The sequence below is a fragment of the Oncorhynchus keta genome, chromosome 5 (assembly GCF_023373465.1).
Source record: "Oncorhynchus keta strain PuntledgeMale-10-30-2019 chromosome 5, Oket_V2, whole genome shotgun sequence".
Lineage (NCBI taxonomy): Eukaryota > Metazoa > Chordata > Actinopteri > Salmoniformes > Salmonidae > Oncorhynchus > Oncorhynchus keta.
In genome coordinates, this window is record NC_068425.1 from 334,332 (window position 1) to 355,122 (window position 20,791).

The window sequence follows — 20,791 nt, forward strand, 5'->3', positions numbered from 1 at the left end:
GTCAATTGAAATAAATTCATTAGGCCCTAAACTATGGATTTCACATGACTGGGAATAAAGATATGTATCTGTATACCTTTAAAAAAGTTAGGGCCGTGTATCAGAAAACCTGTCAGAATCTGGTGTGCAGCGTGACATCTCCTTCGCATAGAGTTGATCAGGCTGTTGATTGTGGCCTGTGGAATATTGTCCCACTCCTCTTCAATGGCTGTGCGAAGTTGCTGGATATTGGCGGGAACTGGAACACACTATCGTACACGTTGATCCAGAGCATCCCAAACCTGCTCAATGGGTGACATGTCTGGCGAGTATGCAGGCCATGGAAGAACTGGGACATTTTCTGCTTCCAGGAATTGTGTACAGATCCTTGCAACATGGGGCTGTGCATTTTCATGCTGACATATGAGGTGATGATTGCGGATGAATGGCACGACAATGGACCTCAGGATCTCATCACGGCCTCTCTATGCATTCAAATTGCCATCGATAAAATACAATTGTGTTCGTTGTCCGCATCTTATGCCTGCCCATACTATAACCCCACCACCACCATGGGGCACTCTGTTCACAATGTTGACATCAGCAAACCTCTTGCTCACACAATGCCATGCACGTGGTTGTGAGGCCGGTTGGACGCACTGCCAAGTTCTAAAAGGAATTTGGAGGCAGCTTATGGTAGAGAAATGTATATTCAATTATCTGGCAACAGCTCTGCAGTCAGCATTCCAATTTCACTCTCCTTCAAAACTTGAGACATTGGTGGCATTGTGTTGTATGACAAAACTGCACATTTTAGAGTGGCCTTTTAGTGTCCCCAGTACAAGGTGCACCTGTGTAATGAGCATGTCATTTAATTAACTTCTTGATATGCCACACCTGTCAGGTGGATGGATTATCTTGGCAAATGAGAAATGCTCACTAACGTGGATGTAAAGGAATTTGTGCACACAATTTAAGAGAAATACGCTTTTTAACTTAACCAGCATGGATAGCCATGCTAGTTAAATGTATCATGAATTCTAATTAAGTCAACGACAGTGTCACCAGCAAAACACCCCCATACCATCATGCTGGTTAAGTGTAACTTGAATTCTAATTAAGTCACCGACAGTGTCACCAGCAAAACACCCCCACACCATCACACCTTCTCCTCCATGCTTCACGGTGGGAACCACACATGCGGCGTTCATCTGTTCACATACGTTTTTGGTTGGAACCAAAAATCTCGAATTTGGACCAAAAGACAGATTTCCACCGGTCTAATGGCCCACTTAAGTCGCTTCTTCTTATTGGTGTCTTTTAGTAGTGGTTTCTTTGCAGCAATTCAACCATGAAGGCCTGATTCCTGCAGTCTCCTCTGAACAGTTGATGTTGAGATGTGCCTGTTACTTGAACTCTGTGAAGCATTTATTTGGGCTGTAATTTCTGAGGCTGGTAACTCTAAGGAACTTATTCTCTGCAGCAGAGGTAACTCTGGGTCTTCCTTTCCTGTGGCGGTCCTCATGAGAGCCAGTTTCATCCTAGCGCTTGATGGTTTTTGCGACTGCACTTGAAGAAACTTTCAAAGTTCTTGACATTTTCCAGATTGACTGACCTTCATGTCTTAAAGTAATGATGGACTGTCGTTTCTCTTTTGCTTATTTGAGCTGTTCTTGCCATAATATGGACTTGGTCTTTTACCAATAGGGCTATCTTCTGTATACCACCCTGTAGTGTCTTTAGTATCATTAAAGGTGAAGACTGTTATTTTATCAAATAAATTCTCTGTAATTATTATTATGTGATTAAACTATTCATGTAAATGTAATTAACTAGGAAGTTGGGGCACCACGGAAATTTTTCAGATTACAAAGTTAGAATTTTCAGAATATAACTCTTCAGATATTTTAATATCTTCTATTAGTGAATTATTCTTTACCTTATGTCAGTCTCATTTCAAACGTCGTAGAATTCTTGGTTATCTGCACGAACCCAGCCCACCATGGATCATCCATACACCATTTGGCTTAATAATTTATTTACTAACTAACTAAATAATCACAGAAATGCATAACAAACAACAATAGATATGGGTTACTAACAATAATAGGGAAGATCACCAAGTGGGCTAAATCGATATGACAGCTTGGTATACAAAGGAAAGGGGGTGTGGACTGATAAAGGTGAGGGAAAGACGAATGGATTCATTACACACAGTCTATAATTATATACATTGAAGAGCTAATCCTTCGCACGTGAACGGCTGTTCATTCGAGTATGTTGGAATTACGCCCGTATGTCATTGTTGTCTTCTCTGTTGGAATCCGGTCTGTCTGCTGGAAAGTTCATCAGAGTCTCTCTGGTTGCGTTTCCCCGAAGATCAAAGTATTTCGTGGTTAGAATGGATACTTCAGAGTACCATTCAGAACTTTTCTCATAGATAGATGTTTCGGCGGTTGTCGGTAGTCGCATCCTAGGTTTACATAATTTCTAGCTGCAGTCTAGTAATTAGTATCTAAGATTTTCTCTTATTCTGTAGGGATCTATAGTCTCAGAGTGTAACAATTTCCACCCATGTAGCTAATGCTCCACGTGTTATGATTAGGAATTCAACAACCATTGCAGCCTTGCATGGTCTGATGTGAATTTCCTCAGGAGTGGGATTTATTCCTAACAATAGAAAAGGGTGGTTCCATGATGCCTGATCCTGTCTGTGCTCACGGGGGCGTGGCCACTGACTAGTTAAACTTTACAGGGAATACAATTCTCTCAAATTAAGGGTTAACCTCACATTACATAATTTCAGAAATATTTTCATCTTTTACTCATTCATTTTATACAAGAATTAGATGCAAACCTCATAATTGCGGCACCTGTATAAACAGAGTTAGGGTATTGTGGCTGTAGTGTCTTTCATGAGTTGACAAACATGAAACAAAACGGACCGGGTCGTAGCTGGCTTCTCAACCGACCGTTTACACATTCTCTAAAATGGACATATTGTTTAATTCTTCCATTTTGGGGATTTAGGAGTTCGGCCAAGTGAAATCCTTTGTTCACTGTGTGGTCTCTCTCTCTGCATGACCAGGTGGAGAGAGTCTCCGCCAGGAATTTATGGCCGGAGTTAATAGAACCTGGGTGTAGGAGAGAGTGAGAGAGAGGGGAAGCCACGATCTACACCCAGAAAGGGCCACATCATGACAACCCCTAGCTTGTCACAACACAACTGATTGGCTCAAACACATTAAGGAGGAAAGCAATTCCACAAATGAACTTTTAACAAGGCACATCTGTTAATTGAAATGGATTCCAGGTGTAGCTGGTTGAGAGAATGCCAAGCGTGTGCAAAGCTGTCATCAAGGCAAAGGGTGGCTACATTGAAGAATAAAATATATTAAAATATATTTTGATTTGTTTAACACTTTTTTGGTTACTACATGATTCCATATGTGTTATTTCATAGTTATGTCTTCACTATTATTCTACAATGTAGAAAATAGTAAAAATAAACACAAACCCTTGAATGAGAAGGTGCGTCCAAACTTTTGACTGTTACTGTATTTCACAGCGGTTTAGATGGTACAATGATTCTCTACACTATGCATTGCTTGTTTTGTCACAGAAACTGAAATTAGGCAAACTATTAGAATTTTAGCAACCAGGAAATGGCAAGTGTTTTCTGGATATTGCACCTGGATATTGCGGCAGTGAGCAAATTTCAGGTCTGCTGAGTGCAAACTTGAACTTTGTGAAATTTCGGTGCAACTTCCAGCACGCGTTTACTGTGAACACTGAGGGTGTACCACTGAGGGTGTACCTACAGTTTTAAAAGTGGCCAAGTAGGCTACTCTGTCTATTTGATCATAATGTAGGCCTACCAGAGTGGACTACCATCAAAAACCTTTGGAGAAAAAGCATCCCTTGACATTTTAACATGGAAATAGCTGTTCTATCATTCAGCCTACATTAGCAGCCAATGTGTGGTGTTTAATGTAGGCCTACATTCCACGAGACTTGAAAAAACATGCAGGGCTCGACATTAACCTGTTTATTCACTTGTCTTTCAGACAAGGAGGTGACTGAAAATGTTGTTGTGTTGTTTGATGCAAATAAAATGCATTATTATTCCCATGCCATTATTACAGAGAATTAGACAAATTATGCTACTCTCTACTTATTAGCTAATTAGCTTATTCAAGCCTGCTCAAAATACAACACTGCCCCTTAAAGACAAATAAAAGCTTTTTAGCTGAATGACTTTTCAAAGATGTCTAGAAATGTACACATTTTGTGCTCTTGTAGGAAGCAATCACTCCCCTATTGCTGACTACAAATGTTCTATAACTGAGCTAATAACACACTAACTAGCAAAGGATATGAACAAAGTATGCACACGTGGCTACATGCAGCTCTAACTTTGATCTCAAAACAAGCGCATCTACTCACAAACACACATGCTGTAAACCCAGTCCATTTCCAAGTAAATGCCACAGATCCATATATGGCAATGGTCTATTTGCATATAGGCCGAGTGCAGCTCTGATTGTTTATTCTGCACAGGTATGTGTAGAGTATGTGTAGAGTATGCTGCATTGAAAGTGGCCAATATTGCGTTGATTCAATCACAATTGCCACATTAAAGGGAAGTTTTGATGGTGTTAAGAAGGAAAACTGTAGAACAGTGGACACTTACTTTCTGAGTCAAATTGCAAGCCGAGATCTACCGCTCAGATTTTTTTTAACATGACTTAAAAAACTTAAGCATATGCAAGATTAACCTATTAAAAGCAGTACTGTAGCAGTGAGGTTTGTGCAGTAAGTTATAGGCCCAATACATTATCACCGCAAATTGTATTTGCTTGAATTGCCCTGCCGATGCATTGTTGTTCTGGACATTTATATTTAAACATTTGAGGTAGGCTATATGATCACACCGGTAATAGATCCATTGTTGTATTACTTGTGAGGCACAGCTGAGTGAGCATACATTTAAATAATTAGCTTTTTACTTTTATGTTACTGGGCTGATGGTGACTGCATCTGCTGGTCAGTCTCAGTGGAGAGAGAGAGCATCAAACTGAGGATCTGCCTCTCAACATCCCCCTTTCTTCCACTGACACTGACCAAAAGGGCACAGGAGGTTGGAGGCACCTTAATTGGTAATGGCTGGAGCGTAATTAGTGGAATGGTATCAAATACATCAAACACGTGGTTTCCATGGTTTCGAAGCCATTCTGTTCCAGCCATTATTATGAGTCATCCTCCCCTCAGCAGCCTCTACTGATCTGAGCCATCCGATTGGCCAGCAGTAGGCCTATAGTGCACTTGATTTGCTCTCTGGGCCCGTCGGGAAGGCAGAGCTTGTACCTTCAGACGCGAAATGGTTCAAAATGGCAACAGTTTGCCTACTCGGCGCTCATCGGGTGCACCTACCGGCAATAAAAAAAAGTAGGAACATAAGGCTTTATCGTTGGGTTTTTTACAGAAATGTTTGGCGATCAACTAGGAATGCTTTGGAGATCGACTGGTTGGTGACCGCTGCTCTTGAAAGTTGAGTGAAATTCAATCTCGTGCTTCTGTGGGTTGATATTTCTTCTGTGCTGAGTCTCGGGGCTACTGCGCACCCGTGCACAGCTAAGAGTGAACATTGCCCACCATACCATGAGACATCCATGTCTTTATCACTGGAAAAGATAAATGGTTGAGTTTGATATCACTTACAAACAGGATTGTCAAACTATTTTATGATTTCTTGAAAAACATGTTTTGATGATTAAATTGTTGACATTTTCTTAAACCTTTAATATCAATTATATATGTGGGTTTTTTTCATATTCGGTCATATGTTACAGCTTAGACCCTACTACACACTGAGTGTACAACACATTAAGAACATCTTCCTACTATTGAATTACACCCCCCCACAGGAATACCGGCCCATGTTGAGTCCAATGATTCCCACAGTTATGTCAAGTTGGCTGGATGTCCTTTGGGTGGTGGACGAATCTTGAATACACACAGGAAACTGTTTAGTGTGAAAACCCCAGCAGCATTGCGGTTCTTGACACAAACCGGTGCGCCTGGCACCTAGCGTACTACCATACCCCCTTCAAAAGGCACTTAAATATTTTGTCTTGCCCACTCACCTTCTGAATGGCACACATACACAATACACGTCGCAATTGTCTCAAGGCTTAAAAATCCTTCTTTAACCAGTCTCCATCCCTTCATCTACACTGATTAAAGTGGATTTAACAAGTGACATCAATACGATATCCAGTATGTTATAATAGGGTTTCAATGTTTATAATTTCTCTTGCACTTGTACCTGAAACATCTCTTGCACCTGAAACATCTGCCCTTCAGACTGCTATGCATTGCTCCCAACATCTGCCACATTCTGCGACATGTAGCGGAAGTTACAGTAGAGGTAACAGGTGGAGATATTCAAAGGGGAATTTCGGTAGTATGCAAACAAAGTCCATAGTCAACAGCTCTGAGTATAGTAGTAGAGAAAAGCAACACCACACATCTGTCTTTAATTGTGTGCCCACTGTTCTTCCAGCTCTCTCTATGCAGTGAAACTCCAATTGAGTAGCAGCTTTGTTTTGGCTCCAGAATACATGGAGTCTTCTCAGAAGGGGCCTGGGAAGGGTTGCAGTGAAAGGATTTCCTAGGTGGACCCTTCAGCACGTCACAGACAACAGGAGTGGTGGGTGGGAGGAACCCCAGGAATGTGGAATTAGTTCCCGGATGCGAAAGAAACAGTTTGTTATCAAACTTGGAGAAACACGATGGTCAAATAAAAAATGTAACACCCTCCCCTCTTTGAATTGGCTACTGCCACATTACGCAATATGCTACTACTGGCTGTCAGGCAAAAAAGGGAATGTTTTGTTATTTTCTTTCAGTGGTGTTTTTTGTTTTGTTTGTCTCCAATGTGGTCAGTTAAATCATGTCACTTTCGGTCTGTACTTTGTGTTTAAATGTATCCCTTAACAGTGAAAGTATGCGTTGAATGGTGTTTACGCTGCATGAAACAAATGGGAGGCCATATGCTCTCTTTTATAGACCTTTATATAAAATAAAGTTGGTCACATGCATGTGTGGAGCACTGGGGATGCTTGACCCCTGACAGTCTTCTCTCTCTGTGGCTCCAGATGGCTCAAACTCAACTCCAAGGCCAGCCGGAAGGAGAAGGAGCGTGGCGAGATACAGGTAACGGTCCAGTTCACGCGCAACAACATGACAGCCAGCATGTTCGACCTTACCATGAAGGACAAGCCGCGCTCTACCTTCGGCAAACTCAAGGACCGCGTGACGGGGAGGAAGAGGGGCGACATGGAGTCCTCCTCGGCTATTGTGCCGGGACGCTTCGCCGCCCTGTCGAGTTCCCTGGGGCAGCCATTCGGGGAGGGGAGTGGAGGGGGAGAGGACCCCGGGGAGGTAGAGGTAGCCGAGGAGAAGCGGAGCAAGGTGAAGGATTTTTTCCTGGGTAAGGGAAAGCTGCGGAGGTCTTCTGACACGAGGTCGTGTTCGTCGCTGGCCTCAGAAAGCAGCATGTCATCCACGACCAGTGAGAGCCACTGCCCCCCTTCTCTGGGTCTAGGCCTCCTGGTGGACCCCCCCAGCTCCCCCATCTACAGCAGCAAGGTCAAAGACACCCACCACGGAGATACAGACCAAGCTAAAAAAGGTAAGCCTGCCAGATTTCCTCTGTTTTAGATTTGCTCTATTTTTGTCCAAGGGTTTAATTTTCTTTCGAAATTGCCCTAAATGTCTGTAATATGCACAGTAATTCATTAACTGTATTTAGATTATATGCTGACAGAATGTTTAACAAGCATGGAAAAAGCATTTACGATATCTCAAGGATATGGCATGCTTATGCATTTTAAGGAATTGTTTTGGAATAGAGGTTATTATTATACTTTTCCCCCCTCCAAACAGTGCTTACCACCACACAGTCTTCCCCAAAGATACTGACCCACAAGCGAGCCTTCAGCGACGAGGCGAGTAGGATCACCACGACTGCCATTCCCCGGCCCTGTCCTGCTGTGGAGTCCCTCAAGGGTCAAGGTATGACTCTCTCCCAATCCTCTCTGTGCATCAACGGAAGCCACGTCTATGGATCTGAACCGGTGGGTCCCAAGGGCTCAAGCACCCTTCCATCCAAGCTGGTCCTGCTCGAGAAGTGCTCCCCTCTCTCTCGTTCGCTGCAGAACCTCACAAAGCGGAGCGAGGACAAGGGTTCCGCTGGCGAGAGTCGGCGCTGGTCCTTCGACAAGGTAAAGAAAGACGAGAAGGATGAGGAGAAGGAGGCCGAACCTCCAGTCTCCCAGTTTCAAAGTGCTCGAGTGGGGGGTCGGCCGGTGCAGGCAGCAGCCCCGATGCTGTCTTCTACTACCACGGTGGACTCAGCAGACAAAGGGAAGAAGCTCAGAAAAACGTTATTCTCCGGAGGGAGGAGTGATTCTCTACCTGCCAAGTCCGAGCTGAGCCAGGGTTCTCCTCCCCCTGAGGGGAGACTGCGAGGCTGGTTTGGCTCCAGTGACTCCCAGAACAAGCCAAGGTGAGTGGAGGGTAATTTCAGCTCTGTGGCTCCATTCTCCAGGGCTTCATACAGTTGTGCCTTCCATCGAAAGCACACAATAGTCATCTACATCATGGAAGGTTTTGATTTCCTTGTTTTCAGTGTCTATGCTGCCCCCTGTTCCTTTAAAATGGAAATGTGGCAAGTTCATCCACCATTTTACAGCAATCTCATAATTGAATGGTCATATTGTCCTCATAACACATAATAGTTGACATCTAGGCCATTTGTATAAAAATGTACTGTACTTCCAATCAAAAGAAAATCAAAGACTCAAAGAGTCTATGTGACTGGAGTTGGAAGGGAGATTTTGGCATATGTATATTTCACTCTTAAAATAGTTTGGGGTTCTGAGGCAAGAGGATCTACCTGAACTTAGGTTTGGTATGTTGTGGAACATTGATCTAGATGTGCACTAATCATCTGGGCCAGTATTCATAATGTCTTGGAATAGAAGTGCTGACCCCCACCCCATGTAACCTCAATCATTATGATCTAAAAGGCTAAACTGGTCCTAGATCAGCACTCCTAATCTCAGATTCTTTATGAATACTGGATCAGTACACTAATCACCTGTTCTTGCTATTAGATCATCCTGCAGTTTTACTGTCTATAATCTGACAGTAATTCCTGAAATACCAAACTCAGTACATCTTGCTCTTCACCTTGCTTCAGTAATTTGCTAAATGCAGTTTTGCTTTTTGTAGTAAACTCCTGTTGCTGTTTTCCATAACCCATTATTGTTTAAATTTTGTTGGCATATTCACAAGATAGTCCTCGAATAGACAGTAGTTGGCTAGGTTGCCTTTTTCTCTCTGTGTTAGACAAATGGAAGCCATATTTTTAAATGGGCCAGCTGGCACAGAATTAACAAAGAGGACTGCTTGTGCCTTCCCTCCACAGGCTGGAAGTTTCTCCTAAGGTAGAAAGCGAATCAGACATCCCTCCTCCTCTCCCCCCTCGCTCCCTCATTCCCCTCCAGTGCTCGTCTCCCTCTGCTTCTTTCACTGGCCATTCCTCGCCCGACAGTCCCCATCCAACTAACCCCTTCACACCCTCTCCCTCTCCCTCTCTGACCCCTGACCCCATCTCTCCATTCAACCCCTTCCTCCCGCGTATGCAGTGTAACCCCTTTTTTGAGGACCTCATTGCAGAAGAGGGCCAGAGGTCCCCCCCTCTTGCTACCTGCTCCCCCGTCACACCCCTCTGTCATTCCACAGCTTTGCCTTGCGTCCCCAGTCCCACCCACGATCCCGCCGTGCAAATTGAAATGGCCGCCATATGGCGAGACCGGCCCAGGCCTGTAGCCAGGCAGACGTCCCTCCCTGCCTTACTTCCGACACCAGCGACGGCTAGCCCCCCCAATCCGTTTACGTCTCGCTCCATATCAGAGAGTGGGGGAGGAGAATGGGATGAGTCCTTTGATGCCTTTGCCTCCAGCAGACTGAATTCGCCAAAGGGCTCTCCTAACAATCACCCTTCAATAGCAACCTCAAGGCAAGCACAAGTAAGAAGCACTCCTCCATATGAGAGTTACACTATTCCACCCATAGAGGAGATGAGGATGAGTGAAGAAGAAGAGCCTCCACCATTGCCTCCACGGAGGCCCATAATACGGACTCTGGTGAACGGGAGACCCTCTGACAGCTGGTTGCACAGGGGTCAGGAACTGGCGGTGCAGAAAGAGGCCTGTCTCCTGTCACAAACAGGCGCAGCTTCCCTACAGCACACAAGAGAATGGGGGCACAAGAGACACACACCAAGTCCCCACCTGTACCCAAGCCCAGGCAAAGACCTTGTCAGTAGTGACCTGTTGGACTTTCATACCGTACACTCACAACATTATGCCAACATGTCTCCAGAGTCTCCATCTCCATTCAAGTCTGAAGATGAGTTCAAGAAGTTTGACTATGAACCATTACGAGATGAAGATGATAAAATTATATTTACTGAGCAGGACCTATGGCCAGATGCAACAGATTCAATAATATCGTTGGCTTCAGAGGATACGACGGACGCCAGTCCCACTGTAAGAAAATATGCTATTGTAAAGAACACTTCACATTCTGAACTCAAAGACTTATCTCTGCCAGTAATGCTTCTTAATAGTGAAAGGACTGTTGCCGATCTACTGACTAAGTCTTCCCCAAAACACTCTAAATCAGGTCTTAAGACACTAGACATTGCTTCAACTCCACCAGACCCAACAACGGACTCGTTCTCAATTCACCCAGATAAGCCCACCAAATCCAGAAACAACAATTATGAATCACCTCCGCTAACCTTAGAAGACCTTAATAAAAACAAAAGTAACTCGGATTTTTGTTTTATTGACTCTGCTTCTGATGCTTCCCCATCTCCATCTGACATGATGACAGTGCATACCCTCAAAAGTTTAGGTGGCATTTGTCCTCAACCTCCACAAGATACTCCCATAGCATTATCTCATGAGCAGATGATGCTATATGCAGAAGATATGTTAATTTTTCAGAAGACTAGTACTATAGACGTCAACTCTGCTGTAAAAGTGAACTTACCAGAAGTCTCCTCGCTTTGTCAAGACAATTGTCAAGATGGAGGATGTGAATTGAATACATCACGCAGAGATTCTGCAAGCAATATGAAGAGCATTAGCATTTTTACGCCTGACAGTCTTAACATAGAGAGAGAGACTGTAGAATTAAAAGACACTCAATCTCCAATGGATAGAAATGGCAACATTACAAAATCAAAGATAGACAGTTCAAAACTAGACCCTTTATGTCATGTTACATCTTTTCCAGTTTCGTCCCAGGTGGAAATGCAACAGGAAGTTGTATGCAATAAACAGGAAGTGAGTCAGCCTCTGGCCAAACAAACCAATCCTGTCAATGAGTCTTCACCAAGGGGCACTAGTTCTCACAGAAGTCTCAAGGGAATGATACGAGAGCTCCACGGCAACAGTGGTGCAAATAGCCCTGGCAAAGGATTGGGTGAGAGCCCTCTTCACCAATCACCGTCTCCTGGGCAAATAATCTTAGAGAGCATTGAAGGACCGTTCTCATATCAACCCACCAAACCTCCTTTTTCCTCACCTTTGTCACCGAATAGAGAGACAACGCTCAAGGCAGCGTTATTTGTGTCCTCGAAAAAAATACACACAAATAGTTCCACTCAGTCAATTCCAGAAGAAAACTGCTTAACGGAACATTCCTCATCCAAATATGCTGGGGCGATCAGCTTTGAAGACCTCCACGCCAAAGTAGCCCCAAACGTGAGAAGCCCCATGAGTGCCAGGTTAAGGCCTGGCACCACAGTGCATACTTCCAACCCCTGTGCTTCCAACCCCTCCTCTGCTACCCTCTTCCTGGCAACTGAAACTAATGGCCAGGCTAAGCTGCCCCCCACCCTTGTCCCCCTCCATACATCATCCCCCGACCGTGAGGCCCAGTACCGGAGCCAGTGCCACCTTGGCTGTGGCCCCCTACACCTCTTCCTCCTTCTCCTCCTCTTCCTCCTACACCACTGCCCAGCCCTTGGTCGATGCACGGCACACACTTTTGCCTGAGGAGACACAGCCAGCTAGCAGCCTGCCCCGACAGGAGAGCAGGTGAGACTTCTCCTCACACTTAAGCGCTGCAGAGTGTACCCACTCAAACTCCTCTTGAGAAAAATACAAATACCAGGTTGGGTTGCCGGTTTGAGTTACAAAATTGGGTTGCCAGGTTGTAGTCAACAATGGGATGTAATAGTTAGACATAGCTCAACTGCTGGCATAACTTGAAAATCTACATATTGTTAGACTGTATTCTAATTTTTCCAAACAAAACATATTGATTTGGTTCCTTTGATTTAATCTATTCAAGTAGCTTCCTTAAGAGGGGTTCTCTAAATGAATCAGTACATCTCCCCTGCCAGTACCACCTGCCCATGCAAACCCATTGTTTGCGACAGTGCATTGTTTTGTGAATTGCTTAATCTTTTATGTTGCTCATCTCACTTCTGTGTTGTTAATTTATGTGTCAAACATTTGTGTTGCTGACTGTCCCATCACATCAAGGACTCCACAACCACAATCAAAGTCATCATAATGAGAATCTCACCCTAACCTTGATTAAACAACTGCTTTAGCTCTCTGTGCTGTCATTCTGACCATCTGTAAATGAAAGCAAAACGGAAGTGCCTTCCTTCACTCTCTCATTAGGTGTAGGATGAAGTTGCCTTTATACGCTGATTTCCCCCACTAATGGTTAAGGTTAGGATTGGGGAGGGGAAGCTGTTCCTAGATCTGTACCTAGGGGAAACTTCCCTCTGGAGCCTGTCATTACCTGATACGGCATACCTGCTCTGTGATACACACAAATCAGACAACATGAGCTCTTTTTACGCTCTCTTGCTGAAACCTGATGCTAAACACATTTTGCTATCATGTAGAGGACTGATTTGAGGTCTGCATTATATACTGAAAATTCTAAATCCAAGCCAGAGCATTGTTATGAATATTCCCACATACAATGTCATATTGTACTGTACTGATTTTCATGTGAAAATGTATATGTACACATAATCCAATGCAGTGAACCTTTGATGGTGATGTTTCCTCTGCAGCCCCCACCCAGTGAAGCCCTTGACCACCACAGCCAGTCAGGGGGAGAAGAAAGAGGGCCGGTCAGTTCTGGAGAAGCTCAAGTCTTCCATCCACCCAGGCCGCTCTGCCCAGCAGACACTGGCCGTGGCTGAGACTGAGAAGAAGATTGAGGTATAAAAAGGCCACAAACTCTGCGTTTAGACGGGCAGCCCAATTCTGATATTTTTTCCACTAATGGGTCTTTTGACCAATCACATCAGATCTTTGCACGTCAACTCTTTCTCAGAGCGTATCTGATTGGTCAAAATACCAATTAGTGAAAAAAATAGAAGAATTGGGCTGTCTGTCTAAACGCAGCCAAACTATCACTGCAGAAAAAAACAGAATAGACCAGCATACATTTCAAGCTGGTCTATGCTGGTTTATGCTGGTTCATGGTGGTCAGTGCTGGTATGATGCTAGTCAAGCTGGTCTGACCAGCATGCTCTAACTGGTTCTTCTGGCAGACCAGCATGGTCTAGCTGGTCAAATTGGTCTGACCAGAATGGTCTGGCTGGTTATGCTGGCATACCAGCCTAAGTTGTGTTTTTTTATGGCATTTGCTGTATTGCTGGGGACTAGCCTTCACTGTGCTTTTGCTGGTGACCAGCCTTTGCTATGTTTTGGACACTGGTGGAACTTTGGTGCGAAAAGTGCAAATCAATCCCAGAACAACAGCAAAGGACCTTGTGAAGATGCTGGAGAAAACAGGTACAAAAGTATCTATACCCACGGTAAAACGAGTCCTATATCGACATAACCTGAAAGGCCGTTCAGCAAGGAAGAAGTCCCTGCTCCAAAACCACCATAAAAAAACAGACTACGATTTGCAATTGCACATGGGGACAAATATCGTACTTTTTGGAAAAATGTCCTCTGATCTGATGAAACAAAAATAGAACTGTTTGGCCATAATGACCATCATTATGTTTGCAAGCTGAAGAACACCATCCCAACCGTGAAGCACGGTGGTGGCAGCATCATGTTGTGGGGGTGCTTTGCTGCAGGAGGGACTGGTGCACTTCACAAAATAGATGGCATGAGGCAGGAAAATTATATGGATATATTGAAGCAACATCTCAAGACATCAGTCTTGGTCACAAATGGGTCTTCCAAATGGACAATGACCTCAAGCATACTTCCAAAGTTGTGGCAAAATGGCTTGAGGACAACAAAGTCAAGGTATTGGAGTGACCATCACAAAGCCCTGACCTCAATCCTATAGAACATTTGTGGGCAGAACTGAAAAAGCGTGTGCGAGCAAGGAGGCCTACAAACCTGACTCAGTTACACAAGCTCTGTAAGGAGAAATGGGCCAAATTTCACCCAACTTATTGTGGGAAGCTTGTGGAATGCTTCCCGAAACATTTGACCCAAGTTAAACATTTACATTTAACATTTACATTTAAGTCATTTAGCAGACGCTCTTATCCAGAGCGACTTACAAATTGGTGTATTCACCTTATGACATCCAGTGGAACAGCCACTTTACAATAGTGCATCTAAATCTTTTAAGGGGGGTGAGAAGGATTACTTTATCCTATCCTAGGTATTCCTTAAAGAGGTGGGGTTTCAGGTGTCTCCGGAAGGTGGTGATTGACTCCGCTGTCCTGGCGTCGTGAGGGAGTTTGTTCCACCATTGGGGGGCCAGAGCAGCGAACAGTTTTGACTGGGCTGAGCGGGAACTGTACTTCCTCAGTGGTAGGGAGGCAAGCAGGCCAGAGGTGGATGAACACTTAAAACACTTTAAACACTTTGAAGTTAATGCTACCAAATACTAATTGAGTGTATGTAAACTTCTGACCCACTGGGATTGTGATGAAAGAAATAAAAGCTGAAATCAATCATTCTCTCCACTAGTATTCTGATATTTCACATTCTTAAAATAAAGTGGTGATCCTAACTGACCTAAAACAGATCATTTGTACTCAAATTAAATGTCAGGAATTGTGAAAAACTGAGTTTAAATGTATTTGGCTAAGTTGTATGTAAACTTACGACTTCAACTGTATCTTAATGCATTTTAAAAATATATATTTTTCTATTGATAATGACAACTGAATTTATATTATTCTTCAAAGCAATTGTAATAAACCAGATAATTGACACTTGACACGAATGAGAGCTTTTCCTGAAACCAGCCAACTTTCTCTTGTCTCATATTTTCTCCTGTTTTACAGGAAACATATGATCTGTTTTCCTGGTCTCAATCCTGGGACTTTTAACAAATACATAATTAACATGATATTTATTTTTTATTACAGGAAATTTTCTTTAAAACTTTTCTCTCAGCCTCATGGCAAAATGTGTAAATAGCATAAGATTAGCTATAAAACTGCACTTTTTTCTCTCTGTCCCATAACATGTTGTTGTTATAATAATGTTATCTGGCTTAGGGCTGGCTGACGCTACCACACTTTCATAGACGTTACCCTGCACTTATTGTGTAGACATGTGCTGGATTTATAACATTTTAGGAGCTTTTTAAATATTTGTTTCTATTTTACTAATGATTTTGAACCCCTGCTCAGATGAAACCTATCTCCTGGATGAAGCAATTGATTAGTCACTCTCCCCCATCCTCACCTACAGATATTCCTGGCTGGCTGTATAGCATATTTGAGCCAATGCAAACACAACACTATTAATGATATTTAGTTTATTCGGTATATATTTAGTTTATTCGGTATTACTGATTCGCTTTTGAAAGAAATTCTGAACATGCTGCAAAGCAATTGTGGTCCCACAAGGGAACCTGTTTATGTACTGAACAAAAATATATAAATAAATAAATGTAATGTAATGTAAAAATATAAATGCAGCATGCAACAATTTCATTTTTTTTTACTGAGGTACAGTTCATATAAGGAAACCAGTCAATTGAAATACATTCATTAGGTCCTTATCTATGGATTTCACGACAGGGAATACAGGGAATTCATTAGGTCCTTTAAAAGTTGCTGTGTACTGCGGCACAGCTTGCATTGTGCCGCAGAATTGTATGGCATGTTATTTAAGTGTCAACCACTGTTACCGTTAATGCTAGTTAGTGCTAGTTTGACCACCAGAGGGCATCTTTGAGAAGCATTTGATAGCCTTCAATAGTGGCTGTACTAGAGAATTTCAAACCTTTTTTTGTAAGAACATAGTATATGGGACTGATATTAGGACATTTTGCTAAATTAATTTGATTGATATTATGGTTTCTTTTCCAAGGGGTTCAATTCCCCGACAGGGAGGAAGGAGTAGGCTGTCCTTGTAAATAAGAATTGGTTCTTAGCTGACTTGCCTAGTTAAATAAAGGTTACACTAAGAGCATAACAGTTCTACACCATAAGTGTTGGCTAATCAATACCAAAATGGAGATTCAGTGAAAATAAAAATCTCATTGATTTATCAAGACCAGTCCCCATGCTTGTCTCAGAGCGGTGCGGAACGGTGCTAAAATATAAGTAGTCTAATGCTTCAAATCCTATTGCTTCTAACTTCAATATGCTCTACACCACTTTAACAGCACATTACTCAACACTAGTGAGACTCGTGTCGCCTACGGTAGGCCAACAGTACATCGAAAAATATGACGTGACCCTCCGCCAATAATTACATATAGAGGATTGGAGGATATTTCTGTAGTAATTCGTTATGGACCCATAACTAAATAAACATTGGCATTTTGAAAAATAATTTGTTATCATTATTTTATTAATGAAAGCATAAAAATGCCATTATTAGTTACATTGTTTTAGTTTGAACGTGCAGACTGGCATTAAAAACCTGCAGTCGTCGCAGCACGGGTATTGAACCAGCATCTGTAGCAACACAGTTTGCAGTGTCTTCGACATTGCGCCACTCAGGCACTGTACATTGTGACTGGTCGGGTCTGGGCTACAGTACTACAGTAAGAGCAAATTAATCCTAACAAAATAAAATAAAAACCTTAGTGTAACAATCAGTTATAGGTTTTAGTAAGTAATACTGAAGTCGTGCACAATTATCAGTTCCTATTTAGGTTTTTGTCACCCATTCATTGACAGTTTTGGTCATGTTCTATTACCTGACAGCAATATATTTTATTAATTGGGTCCCTCCTCTTGTTAATCTGTTTCCACATTCTATGTCACAGATCCAGTCAGATCCATAACAGTGATTACTTCAAGATATGAATGAATGACGAATTCTCAAAGTATTCATACAGGGCCTGTGTTTGTCTTCTCAGGAATCGTTAGCAGACAGCTCTGCCCAGTACGAGCAGCTGACAAACATGGAGCTGATTTCCCTTCTGCTGCAGCAGGAGATGGATATGGAGAAGCAGCAGGTGGCCTCCGACCAGCAGGCGGTGATGCTGGAGAAACACGAGGCGGAGCTGAAGAAGATCAAGGCACAGGTGCGCGACCTAGAGGACTACATCGACAAGCTGCTGGTGCAGATCATGGAGCAGACACCCACACTCCTCCAAGTGCGCTCCCGGCACAAGTGACCACTAGTGCTAGTGTGTGCACATATAATCAGTATAATATAGGGCCATGGTCACCATCAAACCCTGGTCCTGGAGAGCTCCTAGGATGAGCAGACAATTGTTCCAGCTCAGTCCCTATAATAGTGCATTTAACTAGATTTGGTGGTCAGTTGTTTAGCCAATCAGGTGTTATAGTGCAGGGCATGAAACAAAAGCCTGCACATCCAAGTAGTTCTTGCGGACCAGGGTTGGTTACCAATGTTCCAGGGTCAGGTGTAGTCCAACACATCCCTAAGCAAATACTAAATCTCACAACCATCCAGGTTTCACTGCTGATACCCTGCCCTGTTGATATAGACACAATATTACCCATGTGCATGCTTGCTATTGCTTTACACTCACTACTTAGGATAAGGAGAGTGACAGCTTTTATCAAATGATGAAGAATATAGAAAATGTCTTCCTATTCATAAAGTGTACAGTAAATGTAATATTCAGTGGTATAAATTGTTCTTACGTGATATGACATTGCATAAAATTCAGAAAACATTGAAGTGTTTGAATTAGTATAATAATGACCCAAATTGTCTTCATCGCGGTAAATACTGTCATTATTTGGCATACGACTCAAAAACAGACTGACCCGAGGAGAATTCCACTGAAATTAAATTTGTTTACATGGAGAAATGTGAGCTTCAGCTAGTGTCATATTGTGTAAATTATTATAAAAAATATATCAAAATGAAAATGCATGAAGACAGATGTCTTAAATACACTGCTTTGAAGGAAATTCCGGCTGAACTCAAATTTGTTAAAGTGGAGAAAGATTAACTTGAGCTCGTGTCATATTTTGTAAATGATTATAAATATATATATATATGTGAAAAGAATATATAGGAAAACCATGTGAAAAATAGATAAACATTTGGTAAGAGAACAATGATTTCTTATACGATGCTGCTGTATGAAAAGCCAAAACTAACAAGCGCTAATTTTTTTTTTCTCCTATTTATAAGAAAAATAATAATAATTAATTTTGCAACATATGCGACGACGCGTGACACCTTTCTCTCAACATGAATTTGAGAATGTATGCAAGTTGAAATATCCTCGGCTTTGATATAATTTACTATTCATTGATGAAGTGTGTGCAAAGAATAAAGTGACAAATGTTCATGTGATAAAGGTAGGTACTCCAATGAATTCAAAGGCATTGATTTATGCTAAGTTAGGTATATGTTCACATTTTGGTTTAATTTGAAAAGAGAATGAATACAATTACAGATATTTTTGGGGGCTAATCATTTTTTATATGACATTGTATTATGGTATTATTTAGTGCAGTACATCAATACAGTACTATAATTTAAATGCTATTCATGACCTAAGCACTGTAACATGTAAAATAAAGAAAATTGCTTATCAAATGATTCAGAATTTTTTTTATCCTAAAACTTGTTTACATTATACTTGTACTAGTCCTTATGCATGAGTAGTCTAAATATTGTGAAAGTCCAAGTTGCCCCTGTTTTCACAGCCCATATATAATGAAAGGAATGCTGATTGCTGACAGTATAATATTATGCTGACAATTAAGTATGGCAGACATCTTCTTTCTAATGGCAGTGCAGGGCACTGCTATGTGTGCTTAGTATTGATTTCCACTCCCCTTTTTCCATTTTAGTTTGAGCACATTATCAGAATGAACGTACAGTAGGAATCTGCATGCTGTTTTACCCCATGCCCTTTGACTTCCATTTTTGTATTCATCACTTCCATCCAAACTCGGCAGGGAAAGCTCTATGAGATACAATATTATTCATCCCCTCAGTAATTACATGTACAGGTAACTGCCAAAATAATGGGCTAAACAGTCGAGAAAAACCCATCAATGACCCAAATGGTTGACCAATCAGGCAGGCTTTTGGGAGGTTATTCAAATGGCCTAGGCTATTCACTGCAATGTACAGCCTAGAATATAGTTTTCAACTAACTTGAAAACAATAATTCTAAACAACATGATTCATTTTCTGTCCCTAAAAAAACTGAAACAATATCACAAGCTTTTTGAGCTGAGTACCCAGGGACTGGAAGGGAGCGCACTCAGCACAGCCTTATGAGCATAGTGTAGGCTACCTATAGTTGCAGCCTGGTCTCATAGACAACATAACATAGTAAATGTAAATCTAGAACAACAAAATATGTATAATGTTACGTTTGGTATGGTTACATAAGGCATATGGTTATTTAGGGGGGTGGATGCATGGGTGTTTGTATAATATGAATGTCTATCAACCCAAAGGTTGTGAGTTCAAATCTCATGTTTAGCAACTTAGCATCAGTTGCTGGGACCTCTACTATCTGTCCAGTTATCCTGCCGACCAAGGCCGGGTCTGAGGAGCTGCTTGGCGTAGCAATCATTGAGAGAGGATATCAGTTCTGTATGTGAATCCATGATAACAATGACAGAGAAATCAGATTATCTCGAGGGACAATCAAGGCGGAACATGGTTGTGGACAGAATTGCAGAATCTCCACGAGGCCTGGACAGAGTCTGAGGACAAAGTGAGGGAAATAATCTTGGAGAAACTGAAGATGGACCACAGGAAGATTGAGGTGGAGCACGCCCACAAGACTGGAAAACCTAACACCGGCCCAGGTGACAGGCCCAGGCCGATAATGGTCAAGTTCCTGAGGTTCAAGGACAAGGTAGCTGTTCTGGAAAGAGCCAATACCTTCAGAGGAACGTAATTCATCTATCCTGAAGCTGTTCGCCAGAAGAAAGAACTTATCCCAGCCATTAAAGCTGCCAGAGCGTGTGAAGACATTGATTACATCTGCTATGACAGGCTCATTGTTCACCATCCCTCCCTAAAGCCTGGAAGGGATAAGTGAGTGTCAACCCCGCAGCGCACACACACACACACACACACACACACACACACACACACACACACACACACACACACACACACACACACACACACACACACACACACACCAACTGATTAATGCACTGCTGAATGTATGTTTTCTCTTGCTTTGTTTGCTCTTTGCCATATTATGATCATCTCTGATAAAGTACACAGGAAAGGGCTGAAAATAGCTCATATTAATATATGTAGCCTTAGAAATAAGGTTAATGAAATCAATTACC

General features: G+C 42.3%; 1 protein-coding gene across 4 annotated transcripts in view; it reads left to right on the forward strand.

The window, feature by feature from the left end:
* LOC118384219 (rab11 family-interacting protein 5) overlaps nucleotides 1–19,064 on the forward strand; it is a 32,598-nt gene extending 13,534 nt beyond the window's left edge. For 3 of the 4 annotated variants that reach the window (XM_035770550.2, XM_035770549.2, XM_052518326.1), the window contains 4 exons: nucleotides 7,140–7,675; nucleotides 7,930–8,551; nucleotides 9,476–12,161; nucleotides 13,160–13,305. In XM_035770550.2, coding sequence (XP_035626443.2) covers nucleotides 7,140–7,675; nucleotides 7,930–8,551; nucleotides 9,476–12,119 — 3,802 coding nt within the window. In that variant the 3' untranslated portion in view covers nucleotides 12,120–12,161; nucleotides 13,160–13,305. Of the gene's footprint in view, nucleotides 1–7,139; nucleotides 7,676–7,929; nucleotides 8,552–9,475; nucleotides 12,162–13,159; nucleotides 13,311–17,394 lie in introns of those variants that run through there. The other variant, XM_035770551.2, reaches the window with a different exon arrangement.
* Nucleotides 19,065–20,791: the final 1,727 nt, after the last annotated feature.